We start from the raw sequence: 26,681 nt of genomic DNA, 5'->3' as shown, positions 1-26,681 counted from the left end.
TATTTAAAGCTTATATTTTTACACCTACATAAATATTTGTTTGTGTAGTATATATGACTATATTTCAGTTTTCCTAGTACTTTATTTTTGCTGAAGTTAATAATTGTATGATTTTATATTTGCTTCATTTTCTGTATATCTACTAATATTTCCCTAGACTATCATTAAAAAATATACTCCTGCCCCTGCATAGCATAGCACCTAAGTAGTGCTCATTATGTCCTAGGTCCTGATATTGGCTTCACATTTAAACACTTAATTTCATAACAACCCTGTGAAGTAGGTACCCTTCTCTCCTACAAATGACTTAACTGAGCTATAGACAAGTACAGCCATTTGCTTAAGGTGACACAGCTAGTAATTAGTGAGGCTGGTATTTGAACCCAGGTAGTCTTGTTCCAGAGAATGTAATACCTGACCCATACATTGTACTGCTTTAAAACATAAATGCCAAGATATCTTAAAATCATTCTTTCCAATTATGTTTTTATAGTCTCAAGGCTTTCATGTTCCTGAGGGCAGGAACCATTTCCTATTCATGTTTGTGAAAACATATAGTAAGTTAAAGGATATCAGGTAATTTATTAGCTTTTTTCCTTGTATCACATCTCTTTGTTTAATTTTGTACTGGGGGATCTTTTGATCCTATGTGTCAGTCTTCTGGGATTTCCCTTCATCCTTCTGGGAATTGCTTTGGTCTGTCTTCTGAGCTGGATCCTCTTTTACCTCGGATCAAATTTCCTATTTCTTGGTTTACTCCTTTTTTTGAGGGATGTACTTTCATAGTAAGAAATGATGGTGTGGAAGTTTTTCAAGACTGGTAAGGGATGGAAACTTCCATATATAACTTGGGGAGTTACAAAACATAACTCAGGGAGTTACTTTTTTTTAATATAGAAGGAGATATGACTTTCGATACTGATTTATAAACTTATAGAACATACCTAATGATTGTACTGGTTGGTCAGGGATTCGGAGAAAAGAAAAAAAATGGAGAATTGGCTTAAGAGGATTGGTAGAAGAGGTATATAGATGGTCCTCTGCGAATGTACCCAGACTAAGAATATTTTTGACTCATGTTAATGCCCTTGAAGGGGACCTCTCCTGTAAAGAAGGTAAAATAATCCCTTTTGTTGATGGGTTAGTCTCTTTCCTTAGCTAACTTAGAGCTTACTCAAATGGCCTATGAACCCAGTGGCCATGATGGCAGGGGGTAAGATTATGTTCATCAAGTAAGAATATTTATTTAACAAAGAAAACACTGATTGACTCCAAAATCATAGGAGCCCTGTGTAAATCTCGTATTGCGTCTTGCCAGAAACTTGGTGTAGTATCTCATCAGCCATTAAGACCTTGACCAGCATTGAATCTGCTGGACTAAAGGCTCATCTGATACATTTTCTTGATATGGAGCCTCCTGAGTTTTAGATCTTATTTTAGCCTTTAAGTCACAGAAAATTGATAGTTAAGGGTTACTTGATAAGTAAGAGCAGCACACCCAGATGTGATAGATTTTACTTCCAGAATTCAAAGAGGCTAAAATCATGCATAATGTTACTTTCTTGGTAGTAAATAGTATAAGATTTAGTAATATATATATGTGATATCTTGACATTCTAGGCCACTGGAACTCAAACCTCACTGAAATGGCAAACCTCTTGATTTGTGTGGATCTATCATTCTCTGGCACACTTAATTTTCTACTAAAATATCTAGAGTACCAACTACTTCCTTCACTCTGAGGGAGGTCAGGTTAACATTGTATCAGTAGAGTAGTTTTTCATGATAGCCTGAGGGGCAGTAGGACACTCAAAGTGATCTTGGACTAAATTTTGGTAAAATGGTACAGCTGCATTACTATTGTCCATGTTGGTGAAAGCAGACTGCTTCTGCTGTTAGCATTGGCCAGATCAGCATCATATCATTTGTGGAGGGTTTTTTAATGCACTCTTGTAAAGAGACTTTATTTTGATGTCTTTTGTTACATATAAAAAACAAACACTAAGGCTTAGGGAAACACAAGAACAGGAGCAGATGGAGCAGTGCTTCCCAGTGTATATGGAAGTTTGTTCACAGGCTCATAGTCAGGGTTTAGTATTTCAGAGAGTTTTGATATCAACAATAAAAACATGATTGGCTTTTCACTGTTGTTGAAAGACTGGGAAAACCCTTAGACTCTGCATCAGTGTTTTTTCTATTGTTTTCTTGCTTTGTTTTGTTTTGTTTTCCAAATGCAGTATATGAATTGTGGCCATTTTATTTGAGTAATTAATGTATTTTAGGGATGTCTGTTTCTTCACAGGAAATTTAATTCACTTGTTAGATCTTCTCTTCTCTTGTGGCAATATGATTTCTGTGAATTATTTGTCTAGAGATGATGCTTGTGTGTGTAACAGTAAATGTCTAATAGAGATAGGGATTTAGCTTTTAGTGCCCGAGATGAGGTGAGGAACCTAGATTATTGGATGTCAGGTTATTGGATGTTATCAATAAACCTGGCTCAAATGAGGCAGTGGACTTGGCTCATCACCACAGGTAACCAGATTCTCTCAGAGTTAATAAAGGTGCCTGGATCCCTCCCCACTTTAGTCATTTGTCGTGCATCCAAAAGCTCTGCTATGGAAAAACTCATATATCATCACCACCTTCAAATAGCACCCACATATCTCCTAGGGTGCTAGACTGCTTGGGCTCATGGGAGCCGTAAGACTATAATAGGATGGGTAAAATTGTATAGCATGGCATGAAATCAGGAATAAAATAACAGCCAGGGTCTTTGACTACTGTCTGTCATATGATGTGTGGAAAGTTATTTCAATAAAAGTAACCTAAAAATGCCTAACCTAAGAAAGTTTGGGTCTGGGATAAGTAGAGTCAATCTACTTCGAAGTGCTTGCTGAGAGAGACAAATGTGTATATAAATACACACATGTTCTGAAATTTGCCAGTATAACTTATTGTTGATATTTTTATATAAACCTACTTTAAATTAAATACTTTTTCTCTGTTTATCCAAAAAGCTGGAAATATACCACTAAATTTTACCCAGTTTACCTATGAATTTGAATTTACTTTGGCTAATTGTTGACTTTCTTAGGAATACTTCTGCATATAACTAGCTTCTTGTATATGTGAAATAAATAGATTTTTTTCATAATTCAGGAAATTGCGGTTGGGGGCCAACACAAAATTAAACTCGACAGTTTCTTGTTTATAAACCTACTCATATTTACATATTTAGACATGTTCCCATGGTCATTTTTTATAGGTTAGTGGATAAAAAATAATCTGAACACTTCTATTCACCTTGTAAACCTAGCCTTAATATTATGATAAGGTTAAAAAAAAAGTCTTACTCAGGGTTTTCCTTCCATGTTTAATCTGACTGCTAGTTTCTGTAAATATGCTGGTATAATTAATAAGCCATTAAGATCTGTTTATTAGATGACTACATAATTGAATAGCAAATGGTATTAATTGTTATTGAGTCTTACAAGAATCTTCATGCATAATTATTAGAGTTTGCATTTTTTATTAGTGTTCTGGATTTATTTCTTACATACATGTCTATATTTCTTATGGATGTAATGACTTACTTTACTCATTACGCACCTAGCATAACACTTATATTTTAAATTAAATATTAAAAATATAAAATGCATAAAATATAGACCTATAACATAACAGGTTATTGTAAAATAAATGCCCACATAATCCCCATTGATTAAACACAGAGAACTTCCTAGCACTATGCATTTTGTTTGATCCTGAGTTCCTCCATTTCCCCTAACGGTAACCACTATTCTGACTTTATGGCTAAAGTTTCTTTGTTGGTTTACTGTATATTTTTTCTACATAGGCAAGTATTCCTAAACAATATATTTTAATTTTGCTGCTTTTGGAGCTTTCTATTAATGGTAGCATAGATTGTATATTCTATCATGTCTGACCTTTTCTGTGTAGCATTGTTTCTAAGATTAATGTTGCATGTATTTCAGTTAATTTATTTTCATTGCTTTGTAATCCATTGTATGATTTTATTGTGTTTTGTTTATATATTATGCTGTGGTAGACATTTGGGTTATTTCCAGTTTTCCACTTTGGGCTATTATAAACAACTCTATTACATGTGAAACATCAGCTACATATTTATTTGCATACATACAAGCATAATTTTTCATTGTGTTGCAAAACAGGTATCTGGATATGTAAAGGTCTATTTCTGAATTTCTGATTCTGTTCAATAGCATTTTGTTCATCTTGTAGAAGTATCACATTGTTTTAATTAGTATAGCTTTGTAATAAATTACAGTAACTGATAGAGCACTTTCTAACTTAATTCTTTTTCAAAAATATCTTGGCTACTTTTAGTTTTACTTTCTTTCAATATAAATTTTATAGTCAGTCTGTCACACAAACCAGCCCATTGTGATTTTAATTATCATTGGAGTGAATCTATAGATCAATAGTGAGTTAATTGACATCTTTATCATATTGAGTTTTCCAACCTGTCAACATGGTATATATCTCTATTTAGTTTAAGTGTTCTTTAATTGGTCTTGTTAAAATGTCTTTTTTCCAAAGAGGTCTTCTGTATCTTTTGTGAATTTAATATCTGTAACATAATATTATCTTTCCTAGTTTATATGTGACAGTATCAATCTGTGGTTAAGAACATGGACTCTGGAACCAAATTGCCAGAGTGAGCTTAGGAAAGACTTTTAACCTCTATATGCTTTTGTTTCCTCATAAGTGAAATGGAGTCAGTGATAAACTTCCTCACAGAGTTATTGTGAGACTAAATATGTTATACCTCTCCCAAATTTAGAAGGTGGTAGGAATATGATAAAGAGTATGTGAGATTTAATGTACTTACAAATTGACTATTCATTTCATCATTCTGTTCAAAAAATTTAGGGTATTAGTGGAAGCATTTTGTTGAATTCTTACAAAAAAGCTTAAATTTTAATTATTGCATAATTTACATTTAAACTACATTCTTAAATTCATAACTGATTTGAATGCACATCTTTATAATATTTAATATTGTAATCCAGATAGGTGCTGTGTCCACTGAAATTTTTTTACGTTCTTTAGCATTCTGCGCATATATGTCCTGTGCATTTCTTATTGGTATCTTTTATGTTCTACTTTGTTGACACAGTTTTTTTCCATGGTAATGTTTTAATTGGTTACTACTGGTAAGTTATATGTAAATTATTTTGTGGGGTTTTTTTTTTGTTACTGGTCACCCTACATAATTCTTATATTCATATATCTCATACATGTACACACACATAATTTTCTTCCTTTTTCTTTTGAGAAGGAGAGAGCACAAGTAAGTGAGGGGCAGAGAGAGAGAATCCCAGGAGGGGCAGAAAGAAAGAGTCCTCTTGTTTCTAGTTGTTTTTGATAAATCAACCAAATGGTGCATTGTACTTTTAATTGGTTAGATATACACCTTGGAGTTTTTTCTGTTTGTCTATAACGTATTACCACAAACTCTGTGACTTGAAACAACACACATATATTATCCCAGTTTCTGTCTAGGTATTGGGATACCTAGCTGGGTCCTCTGTCCACAGTCTCACAATCAAGGTGTCAGCAGGGTCTGTGGTCTCATGTGAAGCTCAATTAGGGAAGGTTTTGTTTCCAAACACACAGATTGTTGGTGGAACTTAGTTTCTCATGGTCTTAGGACCTAGGGTCTTGTTTTCTTGCTGTTCAGAGGCTAGAGGCTTCCACAGGTTGTCATTTAAAGACTGTCCTCAACTCCTGGAGGCTGCATGGTGGTACGTGGTTTTCCCCAGCATGGCTGCTTGCTTCTTCAAAGCCAGAAGAGGAGAGAGGCTCCAACAAGAAGGGCATAGAGTCTTATGTAATACAGTCATATAATCACATCTGTTCTCTCACCTTTAACACTCTCTGATTAGAGGTCAGTCACTGGTCCTGCCTACAAGGAGATCACTCCAGGGCATGAGTACCATGAGGGTGGGGATCATGGGGGCCACTCTAAGAATCTGTTCTCCACAGAGCCATTCTTCTGATTAATAGATTCTTTACTGACAAAACCCTATCTTTTACTTTACTGACAAAGCCACTATCTTATCTAAATTATTTCTATGTATTTTTAAAACTGGTATATCTCTGTCCCTGCCTAATTTCAGTTTATTTTATACACAGCAGCCAGAGTGATCCCATTAAAACACAAACAGATCATCTCAATTCTTTACTCACAAGGTTTCTCTTATCAGGATGAAACCTTACTCCACTATTCTCAAAAGAAAAATGTGGAGCTCTCACCATGGCCTTGCTAGTCCTGTATGGTCTAGACCCCCTAGTATTTCCTTGACCTCATCTCCTAATCCTTCTCTCTTGTTTTTTCCACTTCAGCTATATTGGCCACCTCATTCTTGAACCATGCCAGACATGCTCTCACCTGGGTCCTTTGCTCAAGCTGTATGTTTTGCCTGGAACACTTTTCCCCCAGACAGCTTCATGGCTTGCTTCCTCATTTCTTACAGGTCTTTACTAAAGTGTTTCATCTTCTTGGTGAGATCTTTCCTAAACACCTTGTTTAAAATTGCATATAGTTACCCATCCCTATCACCTCCTTATTAAATCTCTTTATTCACTTACCTGCTTTAGTTAGTTATATCCATGCTGTGTTTTGTTTAACTTTTTATTTTGTGTATTGTCTTCCCCTCATCTAGCATTTTGTACTCCATAAGGACTGGGATTTTTGTGCACTTGTATTTAGTGATGTATCTTGAGCACTTCTGACAGCTAGTTGGAACTTAGTTATTCAACCAGTATTTCTCAAAATTAAGTAAATTGAATTTTATGTCCTGGAGAGTGGTTTCCAAATAAACAGTTTTATTGTCTTATAATAATGAACATTATTATCTCCTTTCAGATTTTCAGATTGTTTTTTTCCTCATCTTTTTTAGTGTGTGTGTGTGTGTGTGTGTGTGTGTGTGTGTGTTTACATCTGGCTTAAACTCCTAGAACAATGTTAAATAATAATAGGCAATTTTGCCTTTCTCATGACCTTAATGGGAATGTATTTCCTGTTTATGCTTTTAGCTCTTGCGCTGAGATAAATCTGTTTTTTAAATCAAATTAAAGAAGTAACTTTTCTTTAATTTACTTAGAAGTTTTTGGAGGGCAGGGAATAGAGAGTGGATGTTGAATCTTAAATAGCTTTTAAGCATCTGGCTATATAGTACTTTTCATATTGATGTTATGAATTACATCAGGAGATGTTTTAATATTAAGCTATCCTTTTCTTCCTGGAATGAACTGTACTTGGTCACAGTATGCTCTCCTTTCAATTTATTGCTGGGCCAAATTTGCTAAGCTTTACATTATTTCTAGTACTTGTAAGATCTTAAAAAAGATACATCACTTGTTAAAGTTTGTATTTACTCATCCTGTACTGGGGATAATTCTATCTGGCGTATTTGCTTTCAGAGTTGCTTCAGTTCACCTTGGATCATCTCATTATACATCTAAATCCTATGGACTCCTTCTTCCAAACATAAACTAGAAGACATTGAGGGCCAGTTTCCTTTCCTGTTCACTGATCAGTAGTAGCCTAACGAAAGCATACACCTTCATAACTTAAAACTTAGTTAATTCTTCCTATTTTTCTAACAAAATATCTAGAGTCATCCTTGACAACTTTCTTCTGCTCTACACATTCAGTACATTTAGGAAATTCCATCTTCTCTTGATGTAATTATAAATTCCTCTGCATAATTGAGTCTGTATCTGGATTTTCTTAATTCACATGTCGTTACAGAATTTTAAAAATTTCTACAGCTTTGTAATGTGTTCTGATGTAACACTTCTTCCTACTGTTACTCCATTGTTTTGCTGGTATTGAATGTTGCTGTGGAGAGTCTGAGACCAGTTGAATTGACACACCCCCCCCCCACCCCAACTCGCCCGCTCACACCCATTGCCCTCTTGTAGTGACTTGATCTTTTTTCCTGGATACCCCAATGGTTCTTTCTCTTTAAATTTAATAGCTTTCCTAGGCTCTGTCTCCATGTTGACTCCTCTGGTTCAGTTTATCCTGGGACATATTTTATACTCTATATACTTAGATTCATGGCTTCTTTTCTCTCAGAAAGAATCTCTTGACTAATATCTTTCAAGGTGTTTTCTGCCATGTTCTCTTTTCTCATCAAGAAATTAATAATTTAAACTTTTTATTTCCATTATATTTTACACACCCTTGTTAAGTCTTCTATACCTTGTGGTTTTTTTTTCTGTTTCCAATTGTGCTTTAATGTTTATAACAGTTTTATTCTTCTGTTCCTTTTCTTAGCTTTGCCGTTTGTATTTTAAAATCTGTGGGTTTTTTGTTTTGTTTTGTTTCTTTTTTTTGTTTTGTTTTGTTTTTGTTTTTGTTTTCTTTTGCTGTGTCTTTCCTGTGCTTGTACAGCCCTCCTTTGTCCAGAGTTTATTGGAGACCATTGCTTTTTTTAAACTTTTTTTTAATTAAGAGGTAATTGACCTATAACACTTTAAAACTGAGACATAATCGACATAACATTGTATAAGTTCTACAATGTATTCTGATGATACATTTATACAACTTAATTCATGGAAAATTATTTGGTCATAGTTTTCAAGTGTTTAATACCTAGAGGCATTAAATGCCTCTGTGTGTGTGTGTGTGTGTGTGTGTGTGTGTGTGTATTTGTATTTGTCATCTGTTCATCCGGTTATTTTCCTCTTCTTTCTTGGAACACCTTTGAGTATATCTCATGGTATTTCTTTTTGGAGAGATGTGAATTATTTTGTTATCAGCTGTTTGTAGGAAGCACATGTTGATGAGAAGGCAGGGTCATGTTTCCAGTTAGCTAGCCTAAGTTTTGGGTGTGTGTGTGTGTGTTTGTCCCGTTTTTTGTGCTGTCCCCACCCAGCTTACTATGAAGGTAGTTAGATTTGTTATTAATAATTATCTCTGTAACCAATAATTAACTGTTGATTTGTCTGACTCCTTGTCTGACTTCCTCTTTCTACTACTAAGAAACAGGACTACGGATACTCCTGCTGCTGTCTTGTGTATTCCTGTTGCAAACAGAGGATAACGTTTTTCCTCTATGTTATTTGCCTCAACTATGAGAAATTTGTTTTTACTTAGGAATTTATTCTTTTGTTTGTGTGTGGGAGGGGGATTATTTTGCTCTGTTTTTCATGTCATGGTCAGGAATGACGGTTTTTCCCTCAATTTCTTGCTTTCTCTTAGCGGTATTTGTTCAATTTTGCCTGCCCTTGACTGCCCTTCAGATCATTTTGTGGCTAAAATTTTTATGTTAAGCTCTTTTCTTCCCCCCTCGATCCTTGAAGTTATTTTTAGAATGAGAAAGACAAATGGCCAATTTAATGCTATAATCTTCAAGGCCAATGCTGAAAAGGCTTTTGTTTTGGTTTCATTGCATTTTATCAAACAAAAAATGTTTACACTTTTATAAACTAAATGTGGACCTTTTCTCCAAATGGTATTTAGATACTTTTCTGTTGTTATTCAAATGTGCCAGTGTTTACAATGCTTTGTGCCTCTCCTTTTCCACTTAACATACCTTGGGGATAATTCTTTAGCTAAACAGCTAAACGTATATAGCTGCTTTGTTCTAATACCTGCGTAGTATACCACCACAAAATCTACTCCAAACATTAAACTTCATGTTCTAAATGAACACTTAAAATTTTTTATTTGCACTTATGACCTCAACTCTGTAGTAAGTGTTCCTAGAAGTATGGCTTTATGTTCACGTTTGAAAATATCTCAAAGGAAAATCAAGAAATGTGTAATTAGAAGGTTTCTTCTCAAATGCCACCTTTCAGAGAAATTGTCCCTAACCACTCAATCTACCATAGCCACCTGGTACTACCTTGACATTATCCTTTTTATATATATATTTTTTAGCATAGTATTTTTAAAACTATGAGAGTAGAATGAATAACAATATGAGAATTCCATGTACTTGTTATTCATCCTTATCAATTATCAATATTTTCTAATCTGGTTTTCTCTCCCATTCCCATACACATTTTTTTCTTCAGTACTTGATTTTTTTAATGTTTATTTTTGAGAGACAGAGAACACAAGCAAGGGAGGAGCAGAGAGAGGGAGACACAGACTCCAAACAAGGCAGGCTCCAGGCTGTGAGCTGTCAGCATAGAGGCCGAATTAGAGCTGGAACCCAGGAACCCTCAGTTCATGACCTTAGCCAAAGTTGGTCACTTAACCAACTGAGCCACCCAGGCACCCCTTTCTTTAGTACTTTAAAAAATTGTAATATGTATTTGTTTTTGAGACACAGAGAGAGACAGAGAACAAGCCAGAGAGAGGGAGAGAGAGGCGGCAACACAGAATCTGAAGCAGGCTCCAGGCTCTGAGCTGTCAGCATAGAGCTTGACACAGGGATGGAACCCAGAAACCATGAGATCATGACCTGCGGTGAAGGCAGATAGACGTTTAACCTACTGGACTGAGCCATCCAGGTGCCCCTTTTCTTGAAAAGTAGTTTAAAGCAAATTCCAGCTATGCCATTTACCTATGAACAATTCAGTCCGTATCTCTAACATATAAGGCCTATTTATATAAAAAAAAAAAATTACTTTGTCACTGTCACATCTAACAAAATCAGCACTGTTTGCCTGATCTCATCTAGTACCTAACCCATATTTTCCCATGAGAATCAAAATGCACTTTACAGTTTTTGCTTCAATCACAATCAGACCGAAATCTTCACATTTGCTTGACATTTTGCTTTTAACTTATAAATTACCTTATCCCTTTTTTATGTCAGTTTTTTCCTGAAGAAATAATATATAATAATGTGTGAGATTCTCTTAAATCTGGATTTTGTTGACTGTTTCCTTCTTGTGATCATCTTTTAACATTTCTCTGATTTTTGTATTTCCTGTAAACTGACAGTGTAATAATTGTTGGTTAGTTTTAGGTTCATTCAGTTTTCTTAGCAGGAGTATTTCATAGATTGTGCAGCATACGTCCTCTTGTCTCACTATAGGAACCACACGATTTCCACGTGTCCCTCTTTTAGCAGTGTTGAGAAACAAGTGAAATCATTTGTGTTTAGAGATAGCACGATTTGGTGTTCTCAGCTTTATCTGACAATTAAAAAATTTGCCATTGACACTTCACCCTAATGAGCATTTCCTATGTACATTCCCTATGTAGTTTTTAAATCAGTAGAGAGAACTTACTATTCCTAGATTTAAATAATTTTAAAAACTAGAATAGAAATTGCCTATGGTCTTTAAATAATATTCCAGTGAGAAAGACTTTTGAAGTCTATTACTAATCAAAATGATTACAAATGTTTTTGAAGTAACTATGTGATCTGTCTTCTAAAATTTATATTCATATGTGTAGATATTTCTTTGAGATACCAAAAAACTGTCTAAGCTTGTAAGATCTATTTTATATAATCTACTTTTATTGTTCCTTTTTATAAAGGTTGTTAAGTGTTGTGTGCTGTGATCTAGACACTCTTCTCCTATTAGAGGCTCAGTATCAAGTATCTGAAATGTTACTAAATGCTCAAGAAGAAAATATCTTAGAGAACTCTGAAAGCCACAGGTAAAAACTAACAATACTCCCTCCCCCCGACCCCCCCACCCCTGCCCAAAACCCTGATAAGACATGATATTAACAATAGTTTTCTTTATAGATGCTCTGTTAAAATGTAATTTTGTATATATAGTTTAATGTTTTTCCACTGTCTGATTTAAATAAGAGTAAAAAAACAATTCAAACAGAAATATTACCATTAGAAAGGCAGTGATAGATATTCGTGGGGAAGCCTTGAACAGACTGCTTTCTAAGTTTTTGTTTAATTTAGCTTTTTTTGAAGACCTAACTTTATTAATGGTTCTGTGAAGTTGTATCACCTTTAAATTCAGTCTGCATATGTAAGATGACCTGATAAACAAAATGTTTGATTTCATGTCTTTTGTAGAGTTACTCTTTAATCCATTCTCTGAATTATGTTCGTTCATGGTCATAAGTTCTGATTATTGCAAAATGAGGTTATAGTAATACCTTGATGATCTTTTTCTGTTATATTTTTCATTACCTCAGTTTGGCTGACATTTATTGAATACGCATTGTTTTCATGTCTGTGAATTATTTATTTATTTATTTTGAGAGAGAGAGAGAGAGAGAGAGAGAGAGAGAGAATGTGGGAAGGATGGAGAGAGATAGTGAGAGAGAGAATCCCGAGGAGGCTCTGCACTGTCAGCAATTCCCAGTGTGGGGCTCAAGCTCATAAACTGTGAGATCAATGCCTGAACCAAGACCTAGAGTTGACCGCGTAAGTGACTGAGCCACCCAGGCACCCTTCATAACTGTGATTAAAAAAAAAAAAGTGTGCTTCCATTCTAGCCGGGTTTTGGAAAAATACAGATGACCAAGAAGCACATTACCGGATTCCCTAGATTTGATAGAGAAGGATGATGATACTAACAGCTGCAGGAAGGGTGGCATCTGCTCAAAAGCAACATTTAGATTTTGAGTTTAAGGCACTGGGTCAGGAACTTAAGGGAACCCTAACTAAAACTGTGATAAAATCATGGAAATAATGTAGACCTTAATTCCATTTTTTTTAATGCAGTAACATTCGACAAGAAAGTACTTTACTAATATAATGTATTTTCGTTGTATCAGTTATATCTCCATCAATCCTTTGTTTTATGACAAAGAAAGCTATCAGGTAAAGTGAATTTAGCCCTTTTTAAGTGATACATTGTTAATAATCCATTTTCTAGACTTTTCTATAGAAAATTTTTTATATTCCACTGATTTGATATTATAATTAAATCATATTTCATTAAGAGAACAAAATTGGTATTTTTTTTCAGGGATTTTATAATTGATGGCTTATCAGTAGAGAGAAACCATGTTCTTGTTAGAATAAATTTTATTGGTGGGCCCATGGAACGAATTTTGCCTCCAAGGGTATTGCAGAAGGTGAGTGGGATAAAGAGGAATTTTTGTTACTAGAAAAATCTTAGAATACAGATAAACACTTTGAATAAAAACAGTATTCTTAATGACAAGGGGTAGTCATTAGTGCTGGTTTATGTTGTTTCATTAAAAAGTTGTCATTTTCGTGTGTCTGTGATATTATGTTCAAGCTCTTCTTCATGATACCTAATTTTTATTAGATGACTATATGTTTTGTATTTAATTAGCAATATTGAGTACCTCTCCTTCCATCAGTATTCATAGACTTTGGCTTTCTCTTGAAGTTTTTTTTTTATTATTAAGTACATTTTTGCTTTGTCAGTCTTGGAAAGAGAAGACAGAAATAATTGATAAGACAAATAGAGTTTTGTTTTTTGTGTTTGTTTCCTGTTTCAGTATAGGAAATACAGGTTTATTTTGAAGACTATAATTTTCCTTTCATGGATAAAAAGCCATCATTATCAGTCCTAGTTGCTAGAACAAGTTACCATATGTTTGTCTTTAGTGTTTATGTAAATGTCATTTCTATTACATTTCATTTTAGTTAATATCCTTTGGAGAATTGAGTTGTAATTAGCAAATACATTTTGATTAGTTATGGAATAACTCTAGTATCTATGAAACAAAAACCAGTTTAAGTTAATATTTCAAAAAGCCTTAAAATTCAGTATTTTATATTACTTCCTAAAGTCATCTGTCTTCCTTTTTTTTTTTTTTAAAGGGTGATGATCCATATCCTTGGCCAATGTTTTCATCATATCCTTTACCAAACTGCTATCTGTCAGAAGTTACAAAAAATGCTGATCTAAAACAAGGTACAATATTTATGATCAAATACCCCATTATTTTAATATTTTTGTGGTTATAATTTGAAAAAAGACAAAATATTAAATAGGAGATTAATAACTTTTTCACTCAGCTTGTATATGTGGATCCATTTATGCCCATTTCTTAGGATATTTCTTACTAAATTATTTGTATGATATTCTTATCAGAACCTTTTTTTTGGTTTAAAAAAAGAATTATGGTTTTTGATGAATTCTAGATACAAAGAACTAATTCAGGAGAGCAATATTTTTTCATATCTGTATGCCATATGTAAGTTCTGTGTCCTCAAGATTTGAAATATAAATATAATATAAATTCTGTACATTTAATAAAAAATTTATGAACTCATGAATTTTTAGAGAATTCATTCAAGTAATTAGATAATTGTGTGGTAGTACCGTATGATAGGAACTAAATAGACAAATGTGTAGCCTGCTAGGATAACATATATGCCAGACACCCTCCCAAAGAAAATTAATGTTGAAAGCAGGATGTGAAATAGGTGTTTGGGAGGTAATATAAGAGGTAGTTTAAAGGATGTGTGAGATTTGGAATATGAGGGTAAAAGAGACCAGAGCACAACTGGTGAGCCAATTTCAGTGTAGCTTATGGGGAGAGCATTGAAAACTCAAACAGTTTTAGACTAGAATTCTAAGATGACTTATGAGGATATATGATCAAACTATTCATTAATTTGAGATGTTAAAGCTTACATCAGTGTTATCACCTTTAATACCATTAGAGTTACATTGGAAAAAAATAACATTATGTGTAAGACTAATTTAACATGGGTTAAGATTTTATGGCATGATTATTGAAAAAATTTGTGAGCCTTCTTTGTGAGACTTCATGTGCTTTTATTTTTCCCTGCATTTATATGCTTTAAAACAATAATGGAAGCCATCAACTGATATGTCTTGTTTTTGTCTCTATCCAGTGTTTGAGATCTACATTATATATTCTCACAGTTGGATAGAGACAAAAATTGTGTGTGTGTGTGTGTGTGTGTGTGTGTGTGTGTGTGTGTGTGTGTTCTATCTACTGAGAAGTTAGGGAAAGAGAAAGAACATGAGGGAGCTTTAAAAAGTTTTTAATACTTGTCTTTATAATGCACTTTCAAAATTCTGCCTTTGTTCTCCTCTTGTTTGTGCAACCTAATCTATTGCTTTCAGAGATGTGTGGGTGATAGGAAGTATCTTTCAAGAAGAAACCGTTGAGAGAGTATTGCTTTTTGAACACTTTTCCCACTGAGGCCCGTCTTTCAATGAACCCAAACCTTCCTCAATCATACTTCCCTGTTGTACTTTCAGTCTATTTCACCGCTTATTTGCCCCTTCATTCCTTTAACATTTTTCTCAAGTGCTAATTATCAGGTGCTTCATTAGCCCTTGGAGATAAGATGACCTACATGATTCATTCTTGGTGCCTCAACCCTTTTCCTGTTTTTTATTTCCTTGTTATGATAAAGCATAACTTTGCTAAGTTTTACTTTGAAACAAATACTAATTTTTGGAGCAAAAATTCAGTTGTTACCTTTTTATCATGTGACTTTCATATTTGATAATTTGGTTCTTCAAATTAGTTTCATTTAAAAAATATTCCTTATGTGGCACCTGAGTGGCTCAGTTGGTTGAGCATCTGATTCTTGGTTTCAGCTCAGGTCATGATCTCATGGTTCATGGGTTCGAGCCCTGTGTTGGGCTGTGGGCTGGCAGCACAGAGCTACTCAAGATTCTCTCTCCTGCATCTGCACACTCTCCCTCTCTCCCTCAAAATAAATAAACTAAAAAAAAAAAAATAAAACTAAACAGAATTTAAACAGAATAAGGCAGTCAGAAATTTGAAAGAAAAAAAAAAGATTAAATGGACACTTCGTAAAAAGATACATCATCAATCCCTAGGACTTGGTGCTCAGAGGCATAACATTTTACTCCCTGCTCTTCTTTTGTGAGTGATTTAGAAAAGAGAGTCATGATAGAATCTCTGTCTAGCCCAGAGGATAACTGCAGATGGTTATTAACCTCAGGCAGACCCATCGTACTTCCGGGCCATCATACACATACACTGTGTCTGTCCAGGTCTTCACTCTCCTGGATGACCATTCTCTCTCATCAAAACTTCCTCACCTCATCCTCATCCATCCTGTCAGATGATAATTTTGTTTTTTAGGTTACCGAGGAAATAGACATAGGAAAAAGCTTCCATGTGCTCCTAATATACACCAGCTCACTTAGCTGCATCTATGTCAATTTAGGTTTTCTGTGAATGAATAAACTGCCAATTTGCTTACAAAGGCCAGCTTCCCCATTTCTTGCACTGCATTCTATCCTCTTCTCAAAGATACTGTTTCTAACAGTTCTCCCTTTTCCTTTATTGCTGTGTTTTTTGGGTGTTGAGGTTGGCTCTCCAATGTAGATTTTTCATGAGCCAACAAGCATGCTGTTAATTCTTCTATATTTAAAATATCTACTTTTGAACATACTTTTTTATTTCTGTCTTTTTACTGCAAATTTCCTCGAGGGAGTTGTCTAATCTCATTATTCCAGTAACTCTTCATTCTCTCTTGAACCCACTTGAACCCACAAAGCTAGCCAGGCTTTGGAACCCGTACCATTCCACCATGATTAAATGTACTACATAGATCAGTCCTCATCCTACTGGACCTAGCATTATTACTCAACATATTCTTTTGAAACTCTTTACTTGGCTTCTAGAAAATATATGATTGTATTTTCCTCCTGTGTTTCTGGCAAATTCTTTTGTCTCTCTCTTTTTTTTTTCATCTTTCAGTTCTCTCCAACCTCTAAATTTAGGAGTGTCCCAGGGCTCAGTTTTTAGATGCCTGTTTTGTTAGCTGTACTTACTCTTGGTTAAGATCTCATCTCATGAATAAAATACTGTCCAGTATGCTGATGGCTGTAGATTTATATCTTTACCCCTAGCTCTGCCCTGAACTCTGCATTCATATGTAACTGCTACTAGACACCTCTGGTGGGAAGGTAATCATATCAAACCTAACAAGTCTGAGAAAACTTCTGATATTCCCTCAAAATCTGTTCCTTTGGCTTTCTTTACTCATTTCAGAAATAGCAGCTGTGTGCTTCTAATTCTGTAGGCAGTAAAGGTGAAGGCATTCTCTGACTTCTTTTTGTCTTCATACTCACATCTAATCTGTCAGCAAATACTCTTGACTCTACATATCTGAAATCACTTTCCCTCATGCACTACAACCCTCATTTCTCACCTGTCTCAGTGTAGTAATCTGCTAGGTATTCAGTGTGTTCTCAATACAGTGACCAGAGTAATGCTTTTGAAATATGGATTGCATTACAGTACTCCTCTAGTTGAAACCCTCCAGTGGCTTCTCCATAGCTAACAAGGCCCTACACATTCGTGACTACATTCCTGTCAGTGCTCTGTTTTAGTGTAGTATTATTTCAAGCCTCTTTAATTCTATATTTCCCCACCATATTGGACAGCAGCCTCTGTTGTCTTTCTGTTTATCCCTAAGACACAAGTATTTGACTATGAAATTCTATTCATTAATGATGGCAGTAACTAACAATAGTGATCCTGGTTTTTGTTAAGCAGGAGAGAATGATATAGGCACCAGTGGATAGCCCAGGATGTATATCACAGGGACATCTCTGTGAACTCAGTGAGAAAAATGGAGTCAAATGCATTTCTGACAGGTATAAAGCTAAACAGGAAGGATTGTTTCTGGTCAAATACAGTTCAATAAGTTAAACATTGTACAATTTAAAATATATTATGTTTAAGTTTATAATACTTCAAGATATAGCTATTTTGAAGGCAAGAGTACTTATACTTTCCATTTTGCTTTTTTGATTTGAAAGTAATGATTCGTTTATTCTGATAGGCGTTATTTTAATTGTCATTTATACTGCAAAATTTTGGGATAGCATTTCTTTGTTGTGGGGGGAAAATCACTTCGGTTGTGTGCACATGGTGACATTCTCTCATTTGTTTCCCAGCTTCTAAATTTATCCTCTTTGCTACAGTTAGCAACTCCTCATCTGTTAAATTGCCTCTTGTTAGCTCATTGGCATTAGTGTTAGCTATTAGATAATATATCTTCATCTGTAAATAAGAATCTTTAGACATCATCTGGTTCAGTTATTTTTCTTTGTGCACATTTTTAGGGTCATAATACTAAAATGTAAAAGTCTTTTAAAAGCTAGTGATTAGTATTATCTCTGCATATATATGTATATTATATATATAGCCATGATATATGTACACACGTGCATGCATGTATATACCACATATATGTGCTCATATGTAAATAATCTTACACACACAAAGGAATTCTCTTCCATGTAGTAGAAATACTTGGAATTTCATCTCTCTGTCACCTGAGAATTTAGACAAATAGGAAGAAGGTTGTTAGTGTAGTAATTTACTATTACCTGTGCAGAATAAAAAAAAGAGAGGTGGAGTTAAGATGGCCAAGAAGTAGGGGGACCCTTTCCTCATCCCTCAAACACAGGTCAGGTCACTTTGAATACCCAGGAAACTGACCTATGGAGTGGCAGAAGGTTCTTCACTGTTGGAAGGAGCCAGCATGGCAAGTGCCCGGTGTATGGAAGTGCATTGACATGGCTGTGTCATGGAGGGGAGGGAACTCTTTCTGTGGAGAGACAAAAGGACACGAAAGATAGAGGGGTTGAGGAAGTCAGCATTCAGTTCCCACAAGAGGAAAACTTCTCTGGACCATGAACTGAGTGTTGTAGGGTTTTTTGGGGTTTTTTTGTTGTTGTTGTTTGCTTTTTTTCTCTAAGTTTGTTTGGAGCTCAAATTCTGAGGTTTTGGAGGGGCATGACTTTCAAGTGGAGCTGTGACATCTGCTCCTAGGGAAGAGGGAGCTGGCCCTGGGGTGCAAAGTGTGGTATAGGGATCTCTAGGGTGCATTGGGAAAGAATATTCTCCTTCCTGGAAGAGAGTATATCATCTCTCCAAGGACAAAAGACCCTGAAGGCACCAGCCAAAGGCCTTTCCTCAGCAGGGGACAAAGGATCACCCAGAGAGAATATAACCTTTGCTGCTTTTAGTGGTACTCCACCATAGATTACTGAGTACTGTGTAGGCCTAGAACTATTTTTCAGGGAGAGAGGACTTCACACAACGTAGACAGGTTCTGCTCCAGAGGAGGGAGTGCAGATCTGCATGGTGCTGGTTCTTTAAGACTTTGGGTTTTGAATCCTAGCCACATGCCAAAGAAAAAACACAGGAGAGTTGTGGTGCAGGGCAGACTGACTGCCCTTGCTATTCTGTGAAGGCTGCCTGAACCATGGAAGGGAGTAAGATTTCCAGTCCAGGAGAGAGAGACTGGGGTGATGCCGTTTCCCTCCAACACCAACATGGTGGGACTTCAGAGAACAACACAATGACCCCCAGTGGAGGTGGGATCTGTTCACACCAAGCCTTGCTCTCTGCCTCCCCTAACCCACCCCGGCCTGTGCCTGGCAACTGCTCATTTCCTGGGGGCAAGACTGACTCTGAGCCAACCCAGCAGGCCACTCCTTGAGAAGACCAGCACCTCCAGCACCTCCCATGCACCAAGTGCACTGAAAATCGAGCACTTATAAACAATACCTGCAGTTCTCGTGGAAATAGGAACAGGATTCATCTTTTTTTTTTCTTTATTCTTCTTTTTTTTTTGTAATCAGGCTAATTGATTGATTGCTTTTCTCATTTCCTTTTTCTTTGTTTTGGATCAGGCTTTTTTATTCTTTTCTTTCTTGTTCTTTGTTCTTTTATTCTTTTCCCCTTTGTTTGGAATCAGCCTTATAGTTTTTTGATTCTCTGTTTGGTTTTTGTTGTTGTTTTTGCCTTTTCTCTCTTTTGGGATCAGAATTCCTCCCTCACCCTCTTTATTCCAGGCTTACTTCAATAAACAGATTAAAGCACACCTAGTTAAAGGTCCAAACACTCCTCACTGCAAGCAAGGAGGAGTTCTGCAGAGGACTGACCAGTGAGAAAGAGCACCCAAACACAACAGCATACACCAACAACACTTCCTGAAGTGCCCGGCCCTGGACAGGGTATGACCTCTTTGTAATATAGCAGCACTCTCGGGTGCAGGAAACATACCAAGCTTTTAAAACATACAAACAACAGAAACTTAGATAGAGGAACTCTCCCCAAAAAAAGGTTCAAGAAGAAATCAAAGCCAGGGACTTGCTCAAAACAGATGTAAGCAATATATCTGAACAAGATTTTAGAATAGCAGTCATAAGACTAATAGCTACGCTTGAAAAAAGCATAGAAGACACCAGAGAAACTCTTTCTACAGAGATCAAAGACCTAAAAACTAATCAGGCTGAAATAAACAGTGCTATAACCGAGATGCAGTACTGACTGGATACATTGTCAATGAGGATTGAAATAGGAAAGGAGACAATTAGGTGATGTAGAAGAAAAAAATTATGGAAAATAATGAAGCTGATAAAAAGAGGGAGAGATAGTTATTAGATCACAAGGGGAAACTTAGAGAACTTAGTGACTCCATAAAACAAAGCAATATTCATATCATAGGAGCATAGGAGCCCCAGAAGGAGAAGAGTGGAGGGAAAAGGAGGCAGAAGGTTTATTTGAACAATTTATAGCTGAGACCTTCCCTAATTTGGGGAAGGAAACAAGATTTAAGGCCAAGAGGCACAGAAAACTCTCCTCAAACAACAAAAACAGGTCAGCACTCACTACATAGTGAGACTTGGAAAATGCAAAGATAAAGAGAATTCTGAAAGTAGTTAGATACATAAGGTTAGCAGAAGACCAGTCCACTGAAACTTGGCAGGCCAGAAGGGGGTAGCAGGAAATATTTAATATGTTGAATGGAAAAAATGTGTAACCAAAAAGTCTTTAGCCAGCAAGGCTGTTATTCAAAATAGGAGAGATTAAAAGTTTTACAGACAAACAAAAGCTAAAGGAATTTATGACCACTAAGCCGGCTCTTACAAGAAATTTTAAGGGGGACACTCTAAGTACAGAAAAAAAAAGGTCAAAGCAACTAAGACTAAAAAGGAACAGAAAACACCACCAAAGACACCAACTCTACAGGTAACACAATGGCACTAAATTCCTATCTCAGTAATCACTCTGAATATAAATGGACTAACTGCTCCAGTCAAAAGACATAGGATATCAGAATAGATAAAATAAGATCCATCTATGTGTTATGTACAGAAGACTCATTTTAGATCCAGACATCTGCGTTGAAAGTGAGGGGATGGAGAACCAATGCTCATGCTAAAGGATGTCAAAAGAATGCTAGAGTAGCTATACTTATATCAGACAAAATCGACTTTAAAGACTGTAACGAGATGAAGAAGAGCATTATCTCATAATTAAAGGGGCTATCCATCAAGAACTAACAATTGTATATATTTATGCCCCCAATTTGAGGCATCCAAATATATAAATCAGTTAATCACAAACATAAAGAAACTCCTTGATAATAATACCATAATAGTAGGGAACTTCAAAACCCCACTTACAATGGACAGATCATCTAAGCAGACTATCAACAAGGAAACAATAGCTTTGAATGACACACTGGACTGGATGGACTCAACAGGTATATTCAGAACATTTCATTCTAAAGTAGCAGAATACACATTCTTGAGTGTACATAGAACATTCTCCAGATTAGATCACATACGGGGTCACAAATCTGCCCTCAAAAGGTACAAAAAAATCGAGATCATACCTTGCATATTTTCATATCACAACACTATGAAACTGGAAATCAACCACATGAAAAAACTTAGAAAGTTCTCAAATACACGGAAATTAAAGAACATACTACTAAAGAATGAATGGGTCAACCAGGAAATTAAAGAAGAAATAAAAAAAAATACATGGATGCAAATAAAAATGAAAACATGACAGTCCAAACCATTTGGGATATAGCAAAGGCAGCCATAAGAGGAAAGTACACTGCAATTCAGGCCTATCTCAAGAAGGAAGAAAGGGGGGGGTGCCTGGGTGGCTCAGTTGATTAAGTCTCCGACTTCGGCTCAGGTCCGATCTCACGTTCGTGGGTTCGAGCCCCACATCAGGCTCTGTGCTGACAGCTAGCTCAGAGCCTGGAGCCTGCTTCCAGTTCTGTGTCTCCTTCTCTCTCTGCCCCTCCCCCACTCATGCTCTGTCTCTCTCTGTATCAAAATAAATAGAATATTAAAAAAAATTTAAAAAAAAAAGAAGGAAGAAAGGTCCTAAATATACAAGGTAACCTTACATCTCAAGGAGCGAGAAAAGGAGTGGCAAATGAAACCCAAACTCAGCAGAAGAAAGGAAATACTAAAGATTAGAGCAGAAATAAACATTGTACACAAACAAAAAACAGAACATATCAATGAAACTGAAAGCAGTTTTTTGAAGAATTAAACAAAATTGATAAACCCCTAGCCAGACTTATATCAAAAAGAAGAGAGAGATGACCCAAATAGATGAAATCATGAATGAAAGAGGAGACATCACAACCAACACCACAGAAATACACTTGTAAGAGAATACTTTGAAAACTTATATTCCAATACACTGGACAATCTGGATGAAATGAACAAATTCCTACACACTAACACAGAAACATAAACAGGAAGAAATAGAAAATTTGAACAGGCCCATAACTAGAAATTGATTCAGTTATCAAAAATCAGAATCAAAATTGATTCAGTAATCAAAAATCTCCCAACAAAGAGTCCTGGGCCAGATGGCTTTCCAGGGGAAATCTATCAGATATTTAAAGAAGATATATAATACCTATTCTCAAACTGTTCCAAAAAAAATAGAAATGGAAGGAAAGCTTCCAGTGTCATTCTATGAAGCCACCATTACCTTGATACCAAAACCAGACAGAGACCCCACCAAAAAGGAGAATTATGGTCCAATATCCCTGATGAACGTGGATGAAAAAAATTTCAACAAGATACTAGCAAATCAAATTCAACAGTACATTAAAAGAACTATTCACCATGATCAAGTGGGATTTATTCCTGGGCTGCAGGGCCTGTTCAATATTTGCAAATCGATCAACGTGATACACAATATTAATAAAAGAAAGGATAAAAGAACCATATGATCCTCTTAACAGATGCAGCACTGACTTACAGAGCCACTGACAGCAGGGCCACGTGGCACTGATTGCTTCTCTTTGATGTTAGAAAGTTGGATGGTTACTCATTGAAAGCCTCAAATATATTAGTAACTCCTAATTCAAGTGAACTTCTGAGTGCTCCCAGGAAGTCCTCCATAGTCATTCTTAACCCATATATCCCTCCAGAGACCATTCCTTAAAACAAAACAAAAAACAATTCAAAATACAAAGTTGACCTCCTTTGTGCTTTCCAAGTAGACAGAGTATCAACTATTGTGAGGCAGCTGAATAAACAAATGTATCACTTTCCCATTCTTCTCTTTCCATTGCTTTCAGTCATTTCATGGCCTTTCTCTCTATAGTAATTGTTCTACATACTCTACATGTGGATCTTGTTTTGTTTTGTTAAAAACAGCTTTATCGAGATATAATTAACATACTACACAATTCACCCATTTAAAGCGTACAGTTCAGTAGATTTTAGTATATTAGTAGATATGTACAACCATTACCACAAACAACTCTAGAACATTTTCACCACCTCAAAAAGAAACCCAGTACTCCCTTGTTCCTGCACATCCCTCATTCAGCCGTAAGTAATCACTAATCTCCTTTATGTCTCTAGAGATTTTTTAGTTTGGATTTTTCACATGAATGGAATACTGTACCATGAGGTATTTTGTGATTGGCTTCTTCCCTTAGCGTAATGTTTTCAAGGTTCATCTAAAAAGTTCTTTCATGTTGTAGCATGGATAAGTATTTCATTCCTTTTTATGATTAATATTTCATTATGTGGCTATACCACAATTTGCTTATATATTTATCTGGTGATGGATACTTGGATTGTTTCCACCTTTTCAAAAATTAGTTTAAATTTTTATTTTTTTTCTAGAGAGCCTGTGTGAGCAGATGGAGGGGAGGGGCAAAAGGGGGAGAGAGAGAATCCCGAGCAGGCTCCCTACTCAGCAAGGAGTCTGACTCAGGGTTCAATCTCATGATCCTGGAATCATGAGCTGAGCCAAAATCAAGTGATGTTCAATCTGCCGAGCCACCCAGGCTTCCCTGTTTCCGCATTTTGGCTATTATAAATAATGCTGCTGTAAACATTCATGTACCAGTTTCTGCATGAACATATATTTTTTGCCTAGAGTATGTGCCTAGAAATTGAATTGCTGAGTTTTATGGTAATTCTATATTTAAAAGCTTGAGGAACCTTCACTGTGTTCTAAAGCAGCTGTGCCATTTTACCTTTTAATCAACAGTGTTATGAAAGTTCTCATTTCTCCACATCATCATCATCATCATGTTTTGTGATCTGGCCGTACTACTGGATGTGAAGTGCTATTTCATTGTGATTTGATAGGCACTTCCCTGAAGACTGATATTCCCTGAGGAAGTGACTATTCACATACTTTGCCCATTTTTAAATTATTTGTCTTTTTATTATTAATTGTAAAAGTTCTTTATATATTTCAGATATAAATTTCTCATGAGATAAATGGTTGGGAACTTCTACCACATCTTAGACGAGTTAAGTTTATGCCTCTGGGCCTTTGCTCTTGATGTTCCCTTTTCCTGGATTACTGACTCCTTCTCTTCACACAGGTAGTCCCTTCTAAACCTTTTATGCTTAGTCTGGATGTTACTTCATCAGAGAATTTATCTCCACTTTATCTAAAATAAAGTTCTTCCCTTAGATCTCTCTGCCTCCCAGTGGATTTCTCCAACAACACTACACCTCACTTTGAGCTATGTATCTTGTTCACTCCTCCCTATAATGTAACTTCTATGAGACAAAAATGCTGTCTGCCTTAGGCAGTAAACAATAATACATGTCTATTAAATGAACAGATGAATTAACATTGAATTTTTTCTCCTTTTATTTTTTCCATCATCAGACTCTGTCTTCCAAATCTTTGTCAATGGACATTGGGAATTCCTTTCAGGCTAATCTGAAGTAAATTTAGAGATTTTTCTCATACCTAGAATAATCTCTGATCTGACTCATTTTTTAGAGCATCAAAAGCTTTGCAATTAGAAAGTATTTTGAGCTAGGCTTCTGTATATATAATTCATGAAGTAGACACCTTTATTATAGTTATTTTATCATTTACAAAGTGGTATTTTATGGTTCTATAGCACATAACAGGTATATGTTGTTGGCATTCATTTCATTTTTTCCACAATTGAAAATAATATCCAAAAAACGACACAGCTTTTATTCTGTGATTACTTCAAATTTAATCTTTCTGTAGCTTCAGTATCTTAACTTTACTGCTTCTTCTGCTGCATTTTTACTTATCCGATAAGAAATTGATTTTCTGCCTGCCTTTCAAATACTATATAAAAGAGTAAGTTCCATGGTGATAATCATTCCCTTTAATGAAATACACCTCATAAAGTTAAAATCTTTATAGTCCAATTATGCATATATATTTAATTAGATATTTTTAGCTGGCATTATTCATATATAAGAAAAATGATAATTTTAAATATGTCAGATATGAATACAATCTCTTTCTCCTGCAACATGAAGTAGTTTTTCCTTCTTCAAATTAATGAGAAAAGGAGGGGGATATCATACAAAATTGAAGTGAATTCCAGTTAGAACTTGCTTTTTGGTTTTCAAATTTTCAGCTCTGAATGAATTCAATATAAAATATATGTTGAATCATTAGGTTCTATGTATTGACCAGATGTCTGTGAGGACCATATTCTGTTCTTAAGTGAGAAACAGAATCTAAGCCACTGTATTAAATGTATATTATTTGCACAGGTTTGGTACTTTATAAAAGCATAAATGAAAATTGAAACCATTGGCAGTGTTTTATTAATATGTCAGAAGATGGAAAAGGCTTTTTATAGGCATTATATAAGAATTTATTTTGAACATTTTATATTTGCAGACTACTATGTATAAAATAATTATTGCAATGTATTTTCTTCAAGATAAAGAAACAAATATTAATAAAGTTTCTAAATTAGAGGTGTAACTGAAGAACAGGGTCCCATATTCTCTGTTGGGAGCTAGGCATTGTGCAGTAAATGAGTAATAAAGTTCATGGGTTTTGTAGTTACATTCTTATGATGCCAACATATTTTATCCTAGCTCGTATTTTAAGTCATTTGCATTAAGAGACACTGAAATTTAGGCATTTCAGTTACAAATACTGTAATGTTGTCATTGGGACAATGTTTTAATTTTAACAAAACAGTTCTCATTAATCTTTATGGATTTTGTTTAATAAATTTTCATGTCCTTACTGAGTTTAATTTTTTTATCCATTGATGCTACTTCTTCCTGACACTTTGATAATTTCTGTCTTTTCAGACATTAAGTCCATGCCCATGTCCCTGATGAATTATTTTCATGTCTTTTTAAATTTACAAATAGGATAATAATCTGTTATATGGGCCTAATAATATAGATCAAATCTGGAATACTACCTTTATCATATGTAGAAGTACACTTTTTTAATGCAGTTTTTTTTATGTTTATTTATTTTCGGGAGAGAGAGGGAGACAGAGTGTGAGTGGAGGAGGCACAGAGAGAAAACACACAGAATCCAAAGCAGATCCCAGGCTCTGAGCTGTCAGCACTGAGTCTGTTATAGGGCTTGAACTCAAGAACCAGAAGATGATGACCTGAGCTGAAGTTGGACACTTAACTGACTGAGCCATCCAGGCGCCCCAGAAAGAAACTTTTTAAGAGAAAAAAAAGAG

General features: G+C 35.4%; 1 protein-coding gene across 1 annotated transcript in view; it reads left to right on the top strand.

Annotated features, from left to right (window-relative positions):
- Nucleotides 1-26,681, top strand: part of TBC1D32 (TBC1 domain family member 32) — a 199,834-nt gene that overhangs the window by 114,509 nt on the left and 58,644 nt on the right. The window contains exons 24-26 of the mRNA XM_029945049.1: nt 11,501-11,623; nt 12,904-13,012; nt 13,731-13,824. Of these exons, the coding sequence (XP_029800909.1) occupies nt 11,501-11,623; nt 12,904-13,012; nt 13,731-13,824 (326 nt within the window). The remainder of the gene's footprint in view (nt 1-11,500; nt 11,624-12,903; nt 13,013-13,730; nt 13,825-26,681) is intronic.

Source organism: Suricata suricatta, chromosome 7 (genome assembly GCF_006229205.1).
Source record: "Suricata suricatta isolate VVHF042 chromosome 7, meerkat_22Aug2017_6uvM2_HiC, whole genome shotgun sequence".
Lineage (NCBI taxonomy): Eukaryota > Metazoa > Chordata > Mammalia > Carnivora > Herpestidae > Suricata > Suricata suricatta.
The sequence above is the reverse complement of the archived record's forward strand: the minus strand, read 5'-3'. Positions and strand labels throughout refer to the sequence as shown.